This window comes from Chanodichthys erythropterus, chromosome 10 (genome assembly GCF_024489055.1).
Source record: "Chanodichthys erythropterus isolate Z2021 chromosome 10, ASM2448905v1, whole genome shotgun sequence".
Lineage (NCBI taxonomy): Eukaryota > Metazoa > Chordata > Actinopteri > Cypriniformes > Xenocyprididae > Chanodichthys > Chanodichthys erythropterus.
The window spans coordinates 50,454,863-50,477,633 of record NC_090230.1 but is presented as its reverse complement, the minus strand read 5'-3'; the positions used below and the strand labels follow the sequence as shown (position 1 = coordinate 50,477,633).

The 22,771-nt window shown below is 39.3% G+C and overlaps 1 protein-coding gene across 1 annotated transcript in view; it reads right to left on the bottom strand.

The window, feature by feature from the left end:
- gfra2b (GDNF family receptor alpha 2b) overlaps positions 1-22,771 on the bottom strand; it is an 83,256-nt gene that overhangs the window by 18,683 nt on the left and 41,802 nt on the right. The window contains exons 4-7 of the mRNA XM_067398079.1: positions 18,330-18,714; positions 2,208-2,317; positions 976-1,116; positions 561-748 (exon numbers count right to left, since the gene is read on the bottom strand). Of these exons, the coding sequence (XP_067254180.1) occupies positions 561-748; positions 976-1,116; positions 2,208-2,317; positions 18,330-18,714 (824 nt within the window). The remainder of the gene's footprint in view (positions 1-560; positions 749-975; positions 1,117-2,207; positions 2,318-18,329; positions 18,715-22,771) is intronic.

Sequence of the window (22,771 nt, the reverse complement as noted above, 5' to 3'; positions counted from 1 at the left end):
CCCCAGCTAGGCTTGTTTAGAAGAGCTGGCCAAAGGGTTGCCAGATCAGTGTAATTAAAACACCCATTGGCACCACAACTCAAAATATGCCACTGACATGGCTAAAATACTCCTCACAAAAATATCTTCTGTCTCATCATCTAGCGGGGTTTTATCATTTGTAGATTCGGTAGATTAAAATATTTCAATACAAGCATTTCAGTTAAATGTAATTTATGGAATATGTCATGAAAAAAATCAACTTGTGGCAACAGTTTAAACACTCCCTCTGTCTGTAATTGGCTAGACATTCAGATAGCCCTGCCCCAAACTCACACCATTGGATGAGCTGTTGCTGTGCCAGGCTGGTCGGGATTCTCAAACAAACAAAACAATGTTATGAAAACACCTCAGCACAACACCGTTTACACTTTTGTAGTGAAATCAACCTACATATAGCTTATAAAGCATTTTAGAAGAAAAATGCACTCTAAACCTTTAAATTCCTTCATTTTTAGCCTTGGAATCGCTGGGTAATAATATAACACAATGTAATGGACAACAAAAATTTTCAGACCTACCTGAAGGTTAGCGCACGTGGAGAAAACACATGCACTGTCTATTTGCTTGACATCATTTGAGTTGATGACATGTTTGGTGATGATAGCCGGTTGCAGATTGGTCCGTACTGATGGGACTGCCGACTGAGACTCTGTGATGGGAACTAGACCCGCATCCGTGCCATAACCAAATGCCTGGATAGCGTTCCCTGCACATGAAACACACAAACATATGCAAATAAAGACATAAAAAAATCATGCTGAAAAAGCCATGAAATTTTCATTTGGGAAAAAAACACACCCTCTACAAAAGAGATCACATTTCTTTCTGTTAAGAAATAGCTTTTCTCATTAACGTGCCATTTAGGTTAAGCCTATAAGGAAGGCTGTTCAGGATGTGAGTCGTGAGGTTACTTGAGATTTCATCTCCACTTACTCAGGCAAGTGTTCTCTCTGAAGTCTCGGAGGAAGGTCTCACACTCAGCTTCGTGATTTCCACTGCCTCGACAGCCACACCATGGGGAAATGGTGATGTTGGTGTGGCTGGCATCCACATAGTTTGGAGTCACATCTGATCCTGTAAGGCCAAGGGTAGAGATTCTCATAAATATTCATGAGATGGGAACATGCTGGTTTATAGATCTCACTGTCTGGAGTATAATGTGTTGTTTGGCTCAGTATAATGGCCAGAGGTTGTTGGTCGGCTCTCTTCTAGAGATACAATTGTTCACAGCATGATGACCCTGAATTTTGAACCCACCAGGATTCATTCCAGATAAAAGGCTAAAATTATGCAATTAAAAAATTCTCAGAAGGTTTGCAGGCCTAATTTACTCTCTAGAAGTAGTAATTATTTTAGATTATTTTTTGAAAATTGCCACACACACACACACACACACACACACACACACACACACACACACACACACACACACACACACACACACACACACACACACACACACACACACAATGTGCCTTAGGACAAATTATACATTTTTGCATCCAAACAAATATTATTGCATTTTAGTACAAATTCATATGTTACTTGGCAAAATGGCAAGTACCAATACAATAGCTGATCCTTTGCACTTCTTTGAAAATATTAATAAATCTCAATGTTTGATATTTTTGACAAACAAATATGGTTCTGTCTCTGTCAGGTCATAAATCAATGTCCAATTAATATATTAAGCAAAACTGTTATAATTTTCCTACATTCATATTAACCATATATGATAATGTAATATTTTTATTGTTCTTTCTAAAAAATGAGTCAGAAATCATGAGATTAGCTGTATAAAGTTAATATTTTCCAGATAATATTTTGCTTTTGTATAATGACAATAACATCTGCTGTTGTTGTTGTTTTTTAATTTTTAATTTTAGATTGTTGCTTATATAAAATAAACAAATCTAAAATATAGAGTTCATTTTATATTTTAGGACCTTATGGGGGGACATTGGCTTCAAAAGCTTTGATACCCCTTGCTTTCATCTGTTCTCCTATTCTTTATAATATTTCTTAAAAGTAAAATTCCTGATGCATCACTAATTAAAACAGCTAAGGAAGACAAAACACATGTTCCAAACACTCAGTCCATTAAAATGCAGTTCCAAATTCTTATTATTGCTGTGCAACCTATTTTTTTTTCCATAATCACTCACCAATGAGTCCAACGTAGGACACCAGACAACCGTGGTAGTTATCATTAGGACAGCTTGTTATTGAATGCGGTGTCGTCTGGCAATTCATGTGGAAGTCTGCCAGCCTGGATCTAGTCCAAAAACAAAACAAATTATAGAATTTAAGAGGCCTGAAACATTTTTAGCACATTTGACTGAATAGGATTTAGATGCACGCTTGAATAACCCTACTAGTCCGTCTATATTTATAAAGCACAATTACGGTACATGACGCTGTAGAAAGCATGGATTATCATACACTCAAATAACCACGGTCTGTACTTTCTCTCTGTAAGGTGCTCCAAGAGTCAAATGGCTTTTGATCAAGCTATAAGGGAAGATTTGTTCTCACAGCTATTTATTGCCGCCGCTGCATCCGCTATCATCGGTGCTCTAATATCCAAGACAGAAACAATACGCAGCAGTGAATGTGCAATATGAGATGCATTCTGTCAGGCCTAACTAGTGTCTAGTGGGGTTCCAATTCAAGGCCATTTTCTGCTTGACTCCATGTGGTATTTCTCCAACTCAAGCAATCTGCCTCAAACAGCCTCTTCTTAGGGGGTTATGTGCATTCTGAAACAGATTGCTCCGAGCACTAGACCTGAGGTGGGCAGGGGGTCACATTAGTACTTATTCTTGAGTATGAACTCTCTCCCCTAGCATTTTGCACACACATAAACTCTGAATAAAAGCACGACACAGCCTTCCCTCAAATAACGAGAGCGAGATGGAGATCTCAGGCTCGGTGCCCTCCTCCGAGACCCTGATTAATAGTGAATCATCCTTCATGGCAGTATGGACCCCTGACTCACCAACCCAGCTACGTTGTGAATATTAACCGAACCGTTCTTACTGTGGGGTCCATAGATGTTGCCTGCTGGGTGTTTACCTCGTGGAACAAAGAATGGTATCTGCATCGTTCTCATGGGCACTGGCCGAAAAGGTCATCCTTTCTACTCTGCTTTATTGACATGGAAATGGATGTTCCTCTGATGATTTTTTGTGCTGTATTTTCACCCCGAGCTTTATCTCTAGATAACCACCACCGTGACTCACTGAAAAAAAGGCAAAAGCGGCAAGGTGTGTAAAATCAGCAATCAAGAAGCGGCGCATGCTGATGAGACTGCAATTCAAAGTGGACCGCTCTGAAAGGGCGAACTGAAGTGCTTCTGAATTACGGCAATAGCCGTTTAAATATATTACTCAATTATTTAAATTCTCAACTACACATCATAGCTTTAATTTCCAGGGCTGAAGTATAAGACTTCGGGTGGTTGTTACATGGGGTCAGTTGTAACACCATCAGTTTAACCAACCAGCGAGATACACTACCATACACACATAATGGCACACCAAGACAAAAATGGGACAAAATGGGGCAAAATGGGACAATATACTACCGATCAAAAGTTTTTGAATGGTAAGATTTTTTAATGTTTTTAAAAGTCTCAAAAGAATAGAAAGCTCAAAAGAACAGCATTTATCTGAAATATAAAGCTTTTGCAACATTATTATTAAAAAGTGTATATATATATATATATATATATATATATATATATATATATATATATTTATATATATATATATATATATATATATATATATGTGTGTGTGTCTATATATATACATATATACACACAGTTTAGGCATACATTATACTGTTCAATATTTTGGGGAATATTTATAAAAGAATCCTGAGGAAATATAGTTAAGGATGTATGTTACTGCCCTTACCTTGCCTCCAAGTTTTTCTTGCCACAATCTTTTTCTTTTTTTTTTTTTTGCATTGCATTGTATTGCATTTTTGCATAAAATGGCATGATTTTAAAACTAACATCTGTTTTTATTTAAGACCATTTTCTGAAATTTTAAGGCCACTGAAGAAAAGTTTCATGTGAATTCAGCATGTTACCTCACTTACTTCAAGTTCTATGCAGAGATCATGAATATTCTATCAGTCTACCATCATGATTCAACCCCTTGAACTTAGACGGTCATGTCCTGAAGCAGATATGTGAAGCTTGTAAATGTGACAGAAAATACACTTGAAAAAAGCGAATGTGCAGTTTTTACCTTAAGGAGCTCTTTCTACTGCATCTGACCCTTAAGTACTTTCAGCCCTGGAATCCAGTGTATTTACAAACATCTCCTTTAATGTGGCTGACACATGAAGTATATATTTTTGGTTGAGACAAAACATTTGAAGTCTTTTAACTTTTTCAAATTATCCACTTAACACTGGTTAAACTCAAAACTTTTTTCTTTTTTTTTTTAAGGAAATGTGGGTGTAATATCATAAAAAATAACAAATAATGACCTCAAAAATGACAAAACTGCATTGAGTCTGAGGAACATTTCTTCAGATTAAAAAGAATTCATAACGTTTTTTTTTTTTTTTTTTTTTTTTTTTGAATGGCAAATCAGGAAAGATGAACACGGACTGCCCTGTTTTTCTATTAAACCAGGAACATAATAACGATGCTTGCCTAAATGAACAAATCCCTCAGTGGAGCTGATGATTTACATTGTTAATTACATTCTGGCTGGCTCAAGGAAGCAGAAGGGTGGGAGATGTGCAAATGAATGCCCCTGGTAACAGGTTTGCAGGGCTGGAGTGTTAAACCTTCATCATCAGCATTAATGTTACCCGCTCCCCCCAGGAGACATCATGAACCCGCTATGTCATTCAGGGACATCTCTAAACGGATGTCACCCTCTCGTTGCCAAAAATCCTGTACAGAAATCATCCAATCATTCCGTAACTACAGTTAGTGAGAGCAGTGGTGACTTGTGAATGGATGAATCTCTTTTGAATTAATCTCTTGAATAATTAATTCGATGACAAATACATAATTTTTACATTTTGGCATTTAGTTGCTGCTGCAGGTTATTTTTTTCCACGGATTGATTTCAATCTCTGTACGTACTATTTCAGCGCACCAACACCCTATTCAGTACAAATTCAGTAGAGAATTCGACCGCCAGATGGAGAAAATCGCATTGGGCTATTTGTAGGTTACTTTTGAGTGGTTATTGGGCTACTTTTGCTGCACACAATTGGCAACCCTTTTTGTCGCCACATAGTTGAGTAACAATTTAATCGATACAATCATTATTTGAATTGCCAAATTAGTTTCAAAGGGGGATCTGCTCTATTTTGATCACTATAAATTTTTATGCCAGTACTTCTGTGATCATTTGAATTATTGCAAGACAGAAATAACGATACTGTATAGTTGAAAAGACTGTTTGTGAAGCTGTTTCATACATGACAACTGCTCTCTCTGGGTCTGGGTCAGCGGCAGCACGAACACAGATTTCAATGTTCTGGTATGATTTTGTCAAAGGTTTAAAAGACATAGATGAATCGTTGTTATCTTCTTCTTTTTTTTTATTTTTTTGAATACTTTATTTTAAAGTTTTTTTTTTTTTTTCAAAAATAAACACAAAACAGACAAACAACAGTCTCGGACCACACAAGCAAAAAAAAAAAAAAAAAAAGTAAAGAAATAAATAACATTAAAATAATAATAATAAAGTAACTAAAAACAAATCATTGTTATCTAGGAATAAGACTGTGTGGGTGTTTGAATCAAAATTGCGAACTTTTAACGATGCATCTCTATTTTTCTCAATTTTCTTTTGGTGTCATATACTTGGTCCAGTTAGATCAGATTTTGCTAAATCTTACAGTAGTTATAGACACTTTATACTCATGAAATGCCACTGATATTGTCTTATGCAGTGTTATAGAGTAACTAAATAAATGCAAAAACACTACTACTTACTACCTTACCTACATTTTTCAGTAGCCCTAAATTAGACCATTGCTTATGTAAAACAAATTATCCCTGCTAAATCCAGCTTAAACTGGAAGATATTATTTGGAGCATGCTAGATGGTATCTAGCTGGTCATTAGCTGCTTGACCAGTCACCAGGTTCCAAAACTAGCTTGAGCACCTTAAGCCTGGGACACACTAAGCCGACAATCGCCCGTCTGGAAACGTCTGACCATTTTTAAGCGTTGGCTGACTAAGTTTTCCTGGTGTTTTCTGCACCATTGGCTCTACTCAGATGCAGACGGGTTTTTTTTTAGCCGTTTCACCATGTAGAATCAGCATCGAGCCGTCAGGCGAGAGAGAGAACTCTAATTGGCGAAAAGTCGAAGCGCGAGAATAATAGCAAAACAGTACACGCTGCTTTGTTTACGGTTTGTGTATCTGCAGCCTGCAGTGCTGGTGTTGTGTGCGAATTTCGACCCCCTGCAAAATTATTACCCTCCTCGTTGTAGTCACTACCTGATTGCCTAATCTTAACCCCACCCCTAATCCAAACCCCTCCCCCACACTTACTCCTAACCTACTAATACTAGGGGGGTAGGAAATTGGGCACAACACTGGTCTTCCTTTCTGAATTACAAATATAGACGAAAATATATTTAAAAAATAGACAGCGGTCTCCTTACATGCAGGCGCAGAACGCACGGGGTGGCTGACAGTCAGCTGTAGTTCTCTCGATGTGTTCACATGCAGTTTTTTTACCCCGATGCAGGGCGATGCAAGGCGACAAGATAGTCGGCTTTTATTAGTGCTAGTTATTTGGCGTCGGTTTAATGTGTTCCTACCCTTAAGCTGATATGACCTCCTCATATCCTTGTGTGTTGCTGGTCAAAGATTGTCTATTTGCTCCAATTTGTCTGTTCAGACCAATGCATATCCACTCTCTGACAGTAGATGGCACTTTTAGAAAAGCAGAAATACACCAGTACACAAACGCTGCACATTTTTTTTCCATTTCTAACCAGTTTGTTACAGAGAAGAAAGTGCGTCAAACAATTTTACATCTTACTCTGCTATTTACTGCCACTCAGCAAAACAGTCTGTTCGTGCACACCACCAAGTCATGGTTTTATGTAACAGCAGTGGCTCTGGGCATGTGACCAAAACAGCAAATCTTATTGGTTTACCAGCTTTATTTGCAAATGTAATGGAAAAAAGATAAGAGCACCTCTCTAAAAAAAATTTGCATTCACAGCATGCAAATGTTCATATTGGTCTGGAAAAGCACATTAGCAGCCTTTCATTCAAATTAAACTGTTTATCTCACCAAACATTCATGTTAATGTAATGTAAACAGGGATTTAGACCAGCCAGAAACCAGCTACTACGCCCAAAACACAGATATCATCTTAAAGATAGATTTTTCAAAACACATGACTGCAGCCCAGTCATTTCCTAATTGGAGTATTTATCATTGATGATCTAGGAACAGATGGTTGGGATGCCAGTCCTCTTCATACTCTGGCCTGAGCCCAGCATGGATATCCGCAAACAATAAACAGCACACATTTAGACAAGAAAAAGTATCAAGGCCAAATATTTCAGGCATGGAATTTTAAGGCTCGTCTCTTTCTTTTACACTTCATTTGGACATGGTTCTTCGGCTGTTAGAAGAGATCCTGTCAGTGCACTTCAACTTTAGCATGTCCTTTCTGACATTTTTATATCCATTAAAGATGCTTTCATACTAGTACTTTTGGTGTGCACCACGGTTCAATTGATGTCAGAGTTCAGTTCGTTTGGATGACATGTTTTCCAAACTTGTGTGTGCACCTACGAACCATACTCAAGTCTATAAAAAGAGTGTGCTAAATTGCGGAAGTGAACTGCTGATTTGATGACACAAACACACTATGGTTCAGACAAATGTGAACACAATCCAGCGAGGGAGGGGGAGCAATCAAACTTGGATTCGGACCAGGCTAAAGAAATGTGAACACACCCTAAGTTTCTGAACATCTCCTTGTGATAATCCTGACTGCACTCTATTAATAATGCAGTGGGTCTGTACATATTTTGTTGAGATTTTAGATATTTCAACTATATCAACAAAAATCTATGAATTACCGATGCTTTTTTAATCATAAAAAGTGTGACTTAATCACTGATCAATGGTACACGTTCTTGCTGGGTTTACTTGCCAATAAAATGGAGGTTTTCGTTTTGGTGTTTAGGACTTCAGCCGTTAAATAAAAGAGAAGCATTATGACTGGTATTTAAACTCTAAACTTTGTACCTACTTTTAATGTGATTTATTTCCTGTGGGTGCATGTGTGTGCATATTTTTACGCTTGTGTGGTTAAATTAGCATCTTTTAAGAAGTCTGGAGGTCCAGCGAGATTCAGGACCATGACCATGAAGTCTAAGCAACAAGACCATGAATCATTTACACAACTCCTGCAGGCACACTGAATCTAATATCCATGTCACCTGACTCAAATAAGAGTCTATGACAGGCTTTTTTAACATTTAAGCTCAAGCCAAAGCTTCATCTGTATGCTTATTCGAAATGCTTTTGGACACTGTTAAAAGCTCAGAATAATCTTATTTGTGTTCAGGTATAAGAAGGAAAAGTATTTGAAATGTATCAGAATGCACCATTAAACATTGAAATAAATATTACATTTATGTAAATATTTACTGTTAATTTAGAATTTCTCACCAGTTTTTGCTAATTACATATATAGCAAAATCAAATGATTTTTCTTCTTCACATTTACTTGTGAACATAAGGATATTTATCCTTCTGAGACCTAGCAAAAAAGGATATATTAAAATTATATAAAGAGGACATCAAACAATGTCTTTCTTGTACAAATCATATCCTGATTTGAAAACAAACTACATCTTGGTAAGTAAATAAGTTGTTTCTCTTCCCCCCAAAAATGTGATGAATTATGCTGTCAGACTTTTTTTTCTTTTTTTTTTTTTTTTTAAATTAGGTATAGGACATTGTGCAAACCCCAACATTTGGTATCTCTGAAAAGCCCAGCATGTCCTCTTTAAGATGTAAGATTACAAACTAAATGCCCTTTAGAGAGGACAAAATGAATGGCAGGGACTCTGGAAGTTATTCAAGTCAGGGATAACAATACATATGAGTGTGTCTGTTTACTGTATCTCTCAGCCTGGCCACTTCACTGAGTCAGTTCTGTTGTTGGATGTCCTCCAGTCTCCTGCTATGGGAAAGGCAAGGTGATTTCTGGAGGCTATGACAGACAGAAAGGGCAGCCAAAGTCCTCAGGTTGGCCTGGTGGGGGCCCTCACTTTTCTCTCAGTTCACACATCATACAGTGTTTGAGGACAAAGGGTCTGGAGCCCAGTGGTCATTCATGTAATAAGAGCAAGAGTTAAATTCAGGATGGATAAAATGTAATGCTTGCACACATTTTGCTCATTCTGTTGTTTTCTTTTGGTTTGTTTATATATACGGTCAAACCAAAAATTATTCAGACATTTTTTTATATATTTTTTTACTAGTGAGTGCAGGGCACTATAGATCATTTATGTAAGTGAGGATAGCAAAATAGAGTAAACTATGATATTCAAAAATTCTTCATACAGTGGACTACCAGTAAAATTGATAAAAATTTGGAACAAAAAATTATTCAGACACTTTGACCTGACCATGTTTTGCTTAAGTGTTATCTGACATAATTAAGATTATTTTTTTTCTGACACTGTTTAACTTGTCATATTAGAAATCTTGTCACATTTTATTACTATTTTTTTTTTAAACTATAGAGAATAAACTGTATTAATGAATTAAATAGTCAAGGTGTCTGAATAAATTTTGGTTTGACTATATATATATATAAAGCCTGAAACAGACTGTCACTGTACCAGTTGTCACTCTATATCTCCAAATAATGTCTTAATAAAATGATATATTTCAGGAAATTTTATTTACATTTTTTTGGAATATTCCTTTAACTTACAAAATCAAGTTTCCCAATGACATCATCACCCAGGAAGTGACATTTTCTTTGTTGGGGAAACAACTGTATAAACATTAATGCTGTGTTTTCCACCTCCTACTTAGATTTATTGGTAACACTTTACAATAAGGTTCATTAGTTAAACATTAGTTAATGGATTAACTAACCATGAGCAATACATTTGTTACTGTATTTATTTGTTAATGTTAGTTAATGAAAATACAGCTGTTCATTGTTTGTTCATGTTAGTTCACAGTGCATTAACTAATGTTTCATACATTATTAATTTTAAAAATGTATTATGTTGAAATGTTGAAATTACCATTAACAAAGATTAATAAATGCTGTAGAAGTGCAGTTCATTATAAGTTCATGTTAGCTACAACTAATGAACCTTATTGTAAAGTGTTACCGATTTATTAAATATCTAGCTTGTAAAGTTCAGACAGATCAAAAAACTCTGACTGCAGGTGCCATTTGATGTCATTTCCAAGATGGTGAAATTTTCTGAGTGGGTCATGTTTAAAGGGATAGTTCACCCAAAAACGAAAATTTGATGTTTATCTGCTTACCCCCAGTGCATCCAAGATGTAGGTGACTTTTTTTCTTCAGTCGAACGCAAATTATGATTTTTAACTGCAACCGCTGCCGTCTGTCAGTTGAATAATAGCAGTAGATGGGAACTTCAACTATAACAGTAAATAAAACTTGCTTAGACAAATCAAAATTAAAACCTGCGGCTTGTGACGACACATTAATGTCCTAAGACACGAAACGATCGGTTTGTGTGAGAAACCGAACATTATTTATATAATTTTTACTTCTAATACACCACTATGTCCAACTCCGTTCAGCTTCCTATTAGTTGTGATGATAATTGACTGTGATACTTTTGTGGATTGATTTGGTGCCGCTAGTGGCATAAATATGTTATGCTTCACCTTTAAATTACAAGTAAATTCATTTGTTTTAAAAGTTATTCGGTCCAAAAAGTATAGGAAAAACAAACAAAACAGAAGGTGTAAAGAAAAGAAAAGAAAAAATGCCATAATTTCTTTCACAACAGTGCTGTGGCATTTCATTTAATTCAATTAGATAGTGTGTGTGACCTTAACAACTTTTTAAGCATGAGCAAGAAGCTGACTTCTAGAGTTGCTTTTTCTTTCAATGCCTTTCAAAGACAGGTTTGTGTTCAGGCAATCTCTTGTATTCCCAGGTGAGCACTGATAAATGACACATGAACTGGGGGAAGGTAAGCGCAGACTCAAAAGAGAAAGGTTCATTTGACACACAGCAAATCGATTTTCTCGTAGTTCACCATACTAGGTTAATTAACACTCACCACTCAATAAAACACCTATTCTAAATGTTGCTAATAGACCACAATTGTTCACTGGTTGTGTGATCGATCAATGATTTTTGTTCTTCTGACGTTAAGACATTATATGATAAGGCAGGGTCAAGACATTGCATGCTTGGATACACTGTATACTGATCAAACCTTATAGTCAATGCGGTGCTGCTACTGGCTGTCCATCAGCATGAGTGTTTGGGTCAATAATATGCTTCTAATAGGTTGTGTGTCCTTGGCTTTATAGATTACATATTGGTTACATCTGTAGTGAAATGCTTTTTGACCACCTACTGATTCAATCTCTAAAATGTTTATGAGCATATGGATCTCCTGCTGATTCAATGTTTGTAATGTGTTTTAAGTATATGGATCACCTACTGATCTAACTTCTTCTGCTGTCCATTCAACAACTACTTGATAGTAGTCAATAATAAAAAATGAAATGACAATTCATTTATTTTTTCTTTGCACTGTTCACAAAAGACCTCAGGGTTTCTACATTTTGGGTGGGACAGGAATTATTCCTTATCATTTATTACTGTATTATTACTGTATATAGTGCATTATGTGATGTTCACCACATTGTGTGAACAATTGACCGATTTCAGCCATAACTTAAAGGTGCCCTAGAACTTTTTTTAAAAAGATGTAATAAAAGTCTAAGGTGTCCCCTGAATGTGTCTATGAAGTTTCAGCTCAAAATACCCCATAGATTTTTTTTATTCATTTTTTTTAACTGCCTATTTTGGGGCATCATTATAAATGAGCCGATTCAGGGCTACTGGCCCTTTAATTCTCATGCTCCACGCCCACGGAGCTCGCACTTGCCTTGAACAGTGCATAAAGTTTACACAGCTAATATAACCCTCAAATGGATCTTTACCAAGTGTTGGTCATGCATACTGCATGCATGTGTCGGATTATGTGAGTATTGTATACTGTTATATTGTTAATGTTTGATTCTGAATGAGTTTGAGGCTGTGCTCCGTGGCTAACGGCTAATGCTACACTGTTGGAGAGATTTATAAAGAAAAGTTGTGTTTATGCATTATACAGACTGCAAGTTTTTAAAAAATGAAAATAACGATGGCTCTTTTCTCCGTGAATACAGTAAGAAACGATGGTAACTTTTTTTAAACCACATCTAACAGTATATTAGCAACATGGTAACGAAACATTTAAAAAGAAAATTTACAAATATCACTAAAAATATCATGTTATCATGGATCATGTCAGTTATTATTGCTCCATCTGCCATTTTTCGCAATTGTTCTTGCTTGCTTACCTAGTCTGATGATTCACCTGTGCAGATCCAGACGTTTATACTGGCTGCCCTTGTGTGATGCCTTTTATAATGTTGGGAACATGGGCTGGCATATGCAAATATTGGGGCGTACACCCCCACTGTTACGTAACAGTCGGTGTTATGTTGAGATTCACCCGTTCCCATTCAGTCGGTCACGTTCGACGTACGTCGGACAGACGACGAATAGGAATCTCGCTAGAGAGGCCAATCTACTTCGAGTGTAACTAAACGAGCCAATGCACATTGGCATGCAATCATATGCATCAGCTGCTTACCTCGCAGCGCGGGTATATAATGAGCAGCAGGTGCGTTGCATCTTCAGCTTTTCGCTTCGGAGCCAAACCTTCCATGAAGACAGCTACTGAAAGCGAGTGTGGTGAACGAGTCTCTCTTCAAGACGTCTCTTTGTTGCGAGGTGCAGGCGGACAGCGCAGCAGCGGGGCCGATTCTCCTTTTGTTTTTGTTTTTGCCTTTTGTTTGTTTGAGCAAAGCTGTAATCAGCGTGAAGGCCGTTCTCACGGCTGGTGAAACGGTGCGCCTAGAGCGCTAAAAAGCTGTTGTTACAGCTGGTAAGAGGAGCGCCTTCAAGGAGAGTGCACACGACAGGCTGCACATTTCCCTGTCTGTGCTGCAGCGGCTATTCCCCTGCGTGCTTCAGCACCTAAAAGAGTCAGTCCTTGAAAGAGCTAACACGAGTAGTTCGCGTCTTTTTAAAGATGTCGTTCTACTTGTGTGTTTCTGGATGCGGTCGTTACCTGGCGCCTCGGGATGGTCACCAGCGCTGTATCGCGTGCTTGGGCTTAAGGCACGCTGAGGCAGCGTTTGTGGATGAGTCATGTACCCATTGTGGTGACGCCTCGCTCCAATCCTCCTCAGAGGGTTGCTGCGAGCGGCGGGGCTGGTGACTTGAGGATAACGGTGAGCGCGCTTCCTTCGGGGAACCAACCCCCTAGGAACCCCCCCCCCCCCCTCGTGCGCTCCGCAGCCAGTAGAGCTGCCCACGGAACATGGTGGACCACCCCCTGCGTCCCCCCAAGTTCAGGGGCGTCCTCTTCACTTCAGTGAAAGATGTCGATGCCCCTGTTCTGCGTGCGGAGATCGCAGTCCTACTGGCGAAGGACGCGATAGAGCCGGTCCCTCCAGCCGATTTGAGGTCAGGGTTCTACAGCCCCTACTTCATTGTACCCAAGAAAAGCGGCGGGTTACGACCGATCTTGGACCTGCGAGTTTTGAATCGGAGCCTTCACAAGCTACCGTTCAAAATGCTTACGCAGAAACGCATTTTCGAGTGCATCCGTCCCCAAGATTGGTTTGCAGCGATCGACCTGAAGGACGCGTACTTTCATGTTTCGATTCTTCCGCGACACAGGCCATTCCTGAGATTCGCGTTCGAAGGTCGAGCATATCAGTACAGAGTCTTACCCTTCGGGCTGGCCCTGTCTCCCGCGTCTTCACGAAAGTCGTGGAGGGAGCCCTTGTTCCCATGAGAGAACAGGGTGTTCGCATTTTCAACTACCTGGACGACTGGCTCATTCTAGCACAGTCTCGGGATCAGTTGTGCGAACACAGGGACTTAGTGCTCAGGCACCTCAGCCAGTTGGGGCTTCAGGTCAACTGGGAGAAGAGCAAACTCGCCCCAGTGCAGAGGATCTCTTTTCTCGGTATGGAGTTGGATTCGGTCGAACGGGTAGCACGCCTCACAGAGGAACGTGCTCGGTCGGTGTTGAACTGCCTGAATACGTTCAATGGCAGGACAGCGGTCCCACTGAAGTTTTTTCAGAGGCTCCTGGGGCATATGGCGGCTGCAGCGGCTGTAACACCGCTCGGTCTGCTTCATATGAGACCGCTTCAGCACTGGCTTCACGGCCGAGTCCCGAGATGGGCGTGGCAACGCGGCACGTTCCGGGTGCCAATCACTCAGGAGTGCCGCCGTACCTTCAGCCCGTGGTCGGACCCCTTGTTTCTTCGGGCAGGAGTGCCCCTAGAACAGGTGTCCCGGCATGCTGTGGTGTTCACAGATGCTTCTGCCACCGGCTGGGGTGCCACGTACAACGGGCATGCAGTGTCAGGGGGTTGGACGGGACCCCATCTGCATTGGCACATCAATTGCCTCGAGTTGCTGGCAGTACGCTTTGCGCTGAGCCGCCTCAAAGGCCTGCTTCGCGACAAGCATGTACTGGTCCGTACGGACAACACTGCGACTGTTGCGTACATCAACCGCCAAGGTGGTCTACGCTCCCGTCGCATGTCGCAACTCGCCCGCCATCTCCTCCTGTGGAGTCGGAAGCATCTGAGGTCGCTTCACGCCATTCATGTCCCCGGTGTGCTCAACCGTGTGGCCGGCGAGCTATCACGAGCTGCGCTGCCCGGAGAGTGGCGACTCCACCCCCAGGTGGTTCAGCTGATCTGGAGAGAGTTCGGAGAGGCTCAGGTAGACCTGTTTGCCTCACCAGAAACCTCCCACTGCCAGTTGTTTTACTCTCTGACCGAGGGAACACTCGGGACAGATGCACTGGCTCACAGCTGGCCCCGGGGCCTGCGCAAATATGCGTTTCCCCCAGTGAGCCTGCTTGCACAGACCCTGTGCAAAGTCAGGGAGGACGAGGAGCAGGTCTTGTTAGTTGCGCCTTACTGGCCCAACCGGACCTGGTTCCCAGAACTCTCACTCCTCGCGGCAGCCCCTCCCTGGCCCATCCCTCTGAGGAAGGACCTCCTCTCTCAGAGACGGGGCACTCTTTGGCACCCGCGTCCAGACCTCTGGAAACTCCATGTCTGGTCCCTGGACGGGACGCGGAGGTTCTAGGTGACTTACCCCCTGAGGTACTTAACACCATCACTTCGGCACGTGCACTGTCTACGAGACGTGCTTACGCCTCGAAGTGGAACCTGTTCGTCGAGTGGTGTTTTTCTCGCCGAGAAGACCCCCGAAGATGCTCGATTGGAGTCGTGCTTTCCTTCTTGCAGCAAGGGTTGGAGCGTAGGCTGTCCCCCTCCACCCTCAAAGTCCATACTGCTGCCATATCCGCTTACCACGACCACATAGATGGCAAATCTGTTGGTCAGCACGACCTGGTCACCAGGTTCCTTAGGGGGGCGAGACGGTTAAATCCTCCTCGTCCCCCCTCCATACCCTCTTGGGACCTTACTCTGGTGCTCAGAGCACTCCAGATTGCTCCCTTTGAGCCTTTGCTGTCAGCAGACTTAAAGATTCTCTCTATGAAGACTTTGCTGCTGGTGGCATTGGCCTCCATCAAGAGGGTAGGGGACCTGCAGTCATTTTCGGTCGACGAATCGTGCCTAGAGTTCGGGCCGGGTGACAGCCACGTGGTACTGAGACCCCGGCCTGGCTACGTGCCCAAGGTTCCTACCACTCCCTTCAGGGACCAGGTAGTGAGCCTGCAAGCGCTGCCCTCGGAGGAGGCAGACCCAGCCCTGGCTTTGCTCTGTCCTGCTGATGCTGCCGCCTGCTCGGTTCGGCTCCTCAGCGAAAACCTGAAGATGCAACGCACCTGCTGCTCATTATATACCCGCGCTGCGAGGTAAGCAGCTGATGCATATGATTGCATGCCAATGTGCATTGGCTCGTTTAGTTACACTCGAAGTAGATTGGCCTCTCTAGCGAGATTCCTATTCGTCGGTCTGTCCGACGTACGTCTCCGTTCCCTCCTTCAGGGAACGAGGGTTACCTATGTAACCGAGACGTTCTTCTGAGGTCTTTTAAACAAATGAGATTTATATAAGAAGGAGGAAACAATGGAGTTTGAGACTCACTGTATGTCATTTCCATGTACTGAACTCTTGTTATTTGACTATGCCAAGATAAATTCAATTTTTCATTCGAGGGCACCTTTAAGTGTCTATTTATAGTGTAGGGTGTGGGCACTTCAGATTCTAGAGAGCATTTGAGAAGCATATGAGAAGCTGAAGTGCAGAGTGATGTCACCAAAAACAAACCATATTGGCAGAAGCAAGAGACTGTAAGTTTTGAACATTATTATTATTATTAATACTAACATTATTATTATTATTGAACATTATTATTATGTCTCCTAATGTGAATTGTGTCATTGTTTTGGAGCACACTAGCTTATAGATAACCTTAAGGCTAACATATTCATACTAAAAGCCAAAAAACTTAGATTTTTATGGGGACTTTAAGTAAGCAATAAGGTATGAGAGGCTGTGCTGTATCATGAATAAGTCATGGCTGAAGGGCATTGTTAGGCACGACGCGACAAAAATATGTAACAATGCAACTGTCATGAAGTACACTCTTACTAAAAGCTTTCCTTCTGCCGGAAAAAATAGTCCCTGACCGTGAACAGCAACAGAAGTTACATTATTATGCCATCAGATGGCGGCAAAGACTGTCTTTATGAGTGTGTCAGTTAGTAGCGAAGACTTTTACTTTGAAAAGACTGAATTGTTGTGAACACGGAACAAGACGCAACTGACAAATTCTTTAACCCTTAAATGCATGACTGTTTCGCCAATCATTCTTACATATTCGGGTCTTTATCGACCCGGATCTATATCTAACATGGAAGGATCTCTACCTGTCGCGATAATATAAAACTCCTCTGATATTAGAGTAACAATTACAGAAGAATAAAATAAATCATATTTTGTTACCTTTTGGAGCTTGAAAGGGCTCGGTTTGAGCAGATGTTTTATGCCATCATCACTGTCCTCGTCAGAGCTCATTTCCCAGTAAATTCAGCAAATAATGGGCTAGTTTTATGTTTGAGGTCACGAATATGAGCCCATTCGCGATCTCAAATGTATTCTCAAAACTATATCATTTTCAACACCTACAAAATCAATATTTTGATCGCTAACAGCTTCACCAGATTCATCCTGTAACAGTTACAGTCATATTTGATTGTGTTCAGTACTTGCTCTGCAGTAAATCGCTGAACCATTTCATGTTTTTATTATTATTTCGTTTTCTGTCTGAATGAGTCGTCACTATTGCCACCTTGTGGAATAAATGTGAATTGCACTTATTATTGTTGTGCAGAAAAAAATATTCATGCACTCATACACACCTTACAAAAAATGAATACAAAAATAGGCATTCTTTTATAATTTTATGATTTTTTTCTTGTTATGTTCTTTATAATGAATTGATTGAGGAATACCAAGAAGGTTGATGTCTAACTTTAAAAAATTAACGAGGAGGTATGCATAAAGGTATGCATTTAAGGGTTAACTAGTTCTGTCAGTCATGGGAAAACCCCTTAACTGTTAAAAGGACAAAATAATACATCGGACATTTTAAACAGATTTTTTATTATGAACATAGGACTGACCTGAAGGAAAATGCTGAATCTGAATGCAGGTAATAAACTATTATGTACTCTTCTACATAATACAGTAAGTTTCAATGAACAATATCAATTGAGAACATACAGTTTACGTTGCTAAAAGTGGTTGTGTAGTGATACACAGAACCGTTGGGTGAAGCGGTCATAGCAAAATTAATTTATCGCAAATTAAACACAGCTATTGACCAATCAGAATCAAGGACAGGAACTAACCATTTTATAAAACTTTTTAAAACACGTTTACTCGAATAACAAAATAGTCTGGTTGCAGCCCTGGTGAAACAGTAGCCTATTTATTGTGTTTCTGGTGCCGTGACTCGGACTGGATAACCTTACCTGCAGAGTGGATCTGAGCGGCAAGTCCTCCTTAGCTCAAGGCAATTGGGTTTTGTCTTCTCTTCATATGAACAAGCAGGCATGATGGTTTGCCGGCGACGTTCGGCACACGCTTTATCCCGACAGGAGCAGAAAAGCAATGGGTAGCTGAATTCCGTTTGTACGCGGTCGAAGAACTGCCGCAGACCTCTGTGGCAACGTTTTCGGTTGCAGGGTTCGTGAGCTTGCTGAATGGGAGTTGCGGGGTTGCAGGTGGCCATGAGGGCAGTGCGCTGTTTCTTGCAGGTGTCGTTGAGGTTGCAGGCCTTCGTGGCATCCAGACATGGGTTGCAGGGCTTGCCCGTGTCAGAACACAGATTCCCTTTTGCAGAAGCGGAGTCCATGGCTGTCGGCACAGATAAAGGGGAACAGTGAGAGACAGCATGCTTGGTTAAACAGAGACAAACCAGATTCAAGTGAAAATACATATTTAGATGTGTCTACTCAGGCAACACACTGTCAGGTTGCTTCAGCGTTTGGACCTGCAAATGTCAGTGCACATGTATTCTTCTAATAAAGGTATTTTGCAAGACACATATATGAAAATAATCAAGACAAGCACATTTATCAAATATGACCCTGGCTGTGCATGTGTCCTCCAAATTAGCCTCTTTTCACATCTCCGCTTGAAAACCATGACATATTATGACCTTTTCTGACTTTTTGATAAGAGCTAACATGTGCTCTAATAGTGTTTTTCATTTCAATGTGCACAGGCGGCTTCATGGTAGTCAGGCTTTTGTCCTTTGAAGCATGTTTAATTAGATTTTACCCAATGAGAACTGCTGGATAAGCCATTGTTAGAAGTCTTGGGTGGTTCAGTGTGAAATAGCTCTTGCTTGTCATTTAGAAGATAGTCTTTTCTGAGTTTAAAATCTTATTGAGATGGCTTTGTCATTGTCATGCTCCAGGCTGAGAACCATGTGATTTTGTGAATCATATTTAAGTATCTACATTTTAAGGAAATATTTACCCAGGATTCATTTTTTTGTTTTTTGTTTTATATTAGTGCTTTTGTCTCAGGTTCAGATGTTTTAAAGCTGATGCTCTTTTACATTCAAGTCTGTCTATAAGTTTTAATTCAGAACCAGATGCATCTTTAAAATAATACCAAAAATGTTTTTTAGACCTTGTAATGTTTAAACAAAACGTCATAACTGGACCATAACTGTCATAACTGGAATGTTTTGTTTTTGCGGTGTACAGCACGATACATGCAGTGTACCCCAATGATTTGATTTTTTTGTTGAATCAGTAAAATATAGTTTGACCAGTGTAGTCTGATTCCTGAATGAATGAATATTTGAATCTGTTTATTTTGGTGATTCAAAAACATGCCGCACAACTAGTGTCGTCTGACTGCCAAACGAATGACCCATATGAGCTGATTCGTTTTAGTAAATCAATAGCATACACTGTGACTATTCTTTTTGGTGATTCAAAACATGCTGCACAACCATAGGCCTATAGTCTGTTTCCCAATTTAATAACCCATATGAGCTCATTCCTTTTAGTGTATATATTGTATATTGTATTCCTTGTAGTGTAATATAACATTTTTCCAGTTTAGTCTTTTGAACCTGTTCTTCTTAATGATTTAAAATCTTCGAGTACATCCAATGTAGTCCAATTTTCAAACAAATGACTCTTGTGATCTATTTCTTTTCAGTGAATAAATATACCATGTGACCAGTGTAGTCTGATTCCTAAAATTATGAATCTTCAGAAAGTATGAATCTTTTGAGTCTGTTCTTCTTGGTGGTTCAGAAACGTGCATCACAACCAGTGTAGAAAGATTCCTGAACTTTTTTTAGTGAATCAGTCTCATAGAGTATAACAGTGTAGTCCAATTTCCAAACAAATTGATTTTTATAATCTAGTTTATAATCTCTTGAATATGAAAACACAACAAACAACAAATGTCTTAAAGTGGTGGAACATAGTGCAGAACAAAGTCCAGCCATTAAGTCGCTCCAACAGAGCATTGTGAATTTAAAAAGTTAAATTACATCGTTCATTAGAAAAAGTTACTCCTATATGTGACCCTGGACCACAAAACCAGCCAGAAGTCGCACAGGTATAATGTAGCAATAGCCAACAATACACTGTATGAGTCATAATTACTGATTTTTGTTTTCTTTTATGGCAAAAATCATTAGGATATTAAGTAAAGATCATGTTCCATGAAGATATTTGTAAATCTTCTACCGTAAATATATAAACAATTCTATTGTGAATGGATATACATTAAGGACTTAATTTGGACAACTTTAAAGGCAATTTTCTCAATATTTTGATTTTCTTTCTTCTTTTTTTTTTTGAACCTTAAGATTCAAATAGTCTTATATAGTCCCAAAATAGTCCCAAATTTTCAAATAGTTGTGTCTCAGCCAAATGTCCTATCCTACCAAACCATACATCAATGGAAAGCTTATATATATTCAGCTTTCAGATGATGTATAAATCTTAATTTCAAAGAATTGACCCTTATGAATGGTTTTGTAGTCCAGGGTCACATATAACAAACAAACAAAAATAAATAAATAAATAAATAAATAAATAACAATATATATTATATAACAATATAAAATATTATGAAAGCAAAAAGCTCTAAAGACCAATAACCTTGATTTATTAACCCATTAAACACAGTATACCCCATATATATATATATATATATATATATATATATATATATATATATATATATATATATATATATTTATATATATGTCAACAAAAAATTCTTAATATTAACATGAAAATTACTTTTCTTTGGGAGGGAATACCCTTTTTTTGTTCTTGAAATCCTTTATTTGGTTGTATGTCATAGAGACATAAAACATGGAAAACATCTAGAAAAATACTTACAAAAGGAAAATGACAACCATACACTGCGGCAACTATAATTTCCGGTGGGCTAAAATAGGTTAAAAGAGGACAATGCACATTAACACAAGTAAACAAGTCTCCTACATAAATGTACCAGATTTAGCCATTCTTGCTAATTTTCATCTGCAGTCCCTGCATGGATGGAGAACAAAATTCTTTGCTGTAACAAAATTACATTGTTGTTGGTAAACAGAGCAAAGCAAATGAGAAGTATTTCATAGCTTGGTCAAATACAACATTTTGGCCCCTGGAGGCCCCCTTTATCTGTAATGGGTGTGTTTGTCATTGTTCTGATTTAGTGTAACTAGTGTGTGCATTTTAAGCAGTCTTAACATCCTACCCCAAAGGAACACCGGCCAACATTTCCATGTTTCCAAAATTCATTATCTCATAGTGCATCTTCAAATACGCTGATAAAACTCACAGTTTGCAAAGGGCAAAACTGTTCAAGTGGGAAAAAACGAGAAATGCTCTCAATCCCTGTCAGAAGTGATAAATATTCTTTGCATATAGGAACGCAATGGCCAATTAGCACTATGCCAAAGCTACCTTGTTATCTCTCTGACAGACACGGTTTTTACAGTATCCCTGACTCAAAGCGCTTCCTTGCTGCGCGCTCGCACATGTTTTATTAAAGCTGAGGGAATCAGGCAGGGGCTTCAAAACAGATCTCACTGAGGCCTCGCTTCTCACAAGGTCATGTAAGTGGAAAGTGTACCTGTCCGCTGATTGCCTCACTGGCAAAAACATCCTTGCTCTCTTGCCAGACAACTGCTCCCCACCTGGTTTCACAATGACTGAGGATGAAAATCACAAACTCACTTCAGCTTCAAAAACCCCTACAGGTCCTTAGAGATGATGATTTTGTTCATTAAAAAGTCTGTTTTTACAGACATTACTAAAAATGATCAAGTGGTTATAATTAAACTGGAAACGTTATGTTTTGCTATCATGGCTCAAATATTTATTCCTAAACTTTTTTTAGCTTCAGAATATATAGACTACTTGCACAACTGAGAGTGTTTAAAATAACAAATCATGCTCTGTGTTAACATGAGTTATATTGAGCCAGCTGAAAAGTTCTTATAAATATATGAACACTCACACAGCAGTGTTAATTCGTTTTGTAATTTACAGCTGAGGCAATAACACAAAGTAAAGCATTTTAAATATAGGCTATATTATCATTATTATTTTTCATTAAAAAATAAAAAATGTCAGTAGATTTGCACTTTTGATAACTGTGGATGCACGTCATCACAATCTGTGAAAAGGGTCCATTCAAGGCTTTTATAGTTTGAATGAATGTGGTACCAGCCTTAAAGGGTTAGATCACCCCAAAATGAAAAATATGTCATTTATTACTTACCCTCATCCCATTCCACACCTGTAAGACCTTCGTTCATCTTCAGAACACAAATTAAGATATTTTAGTTGAAATCCGATGGCTCCATGAGGCCTCCATAGGGAGCAACGTCATTTCCTCTCTCAAGATCCATAAAGGTACTAAA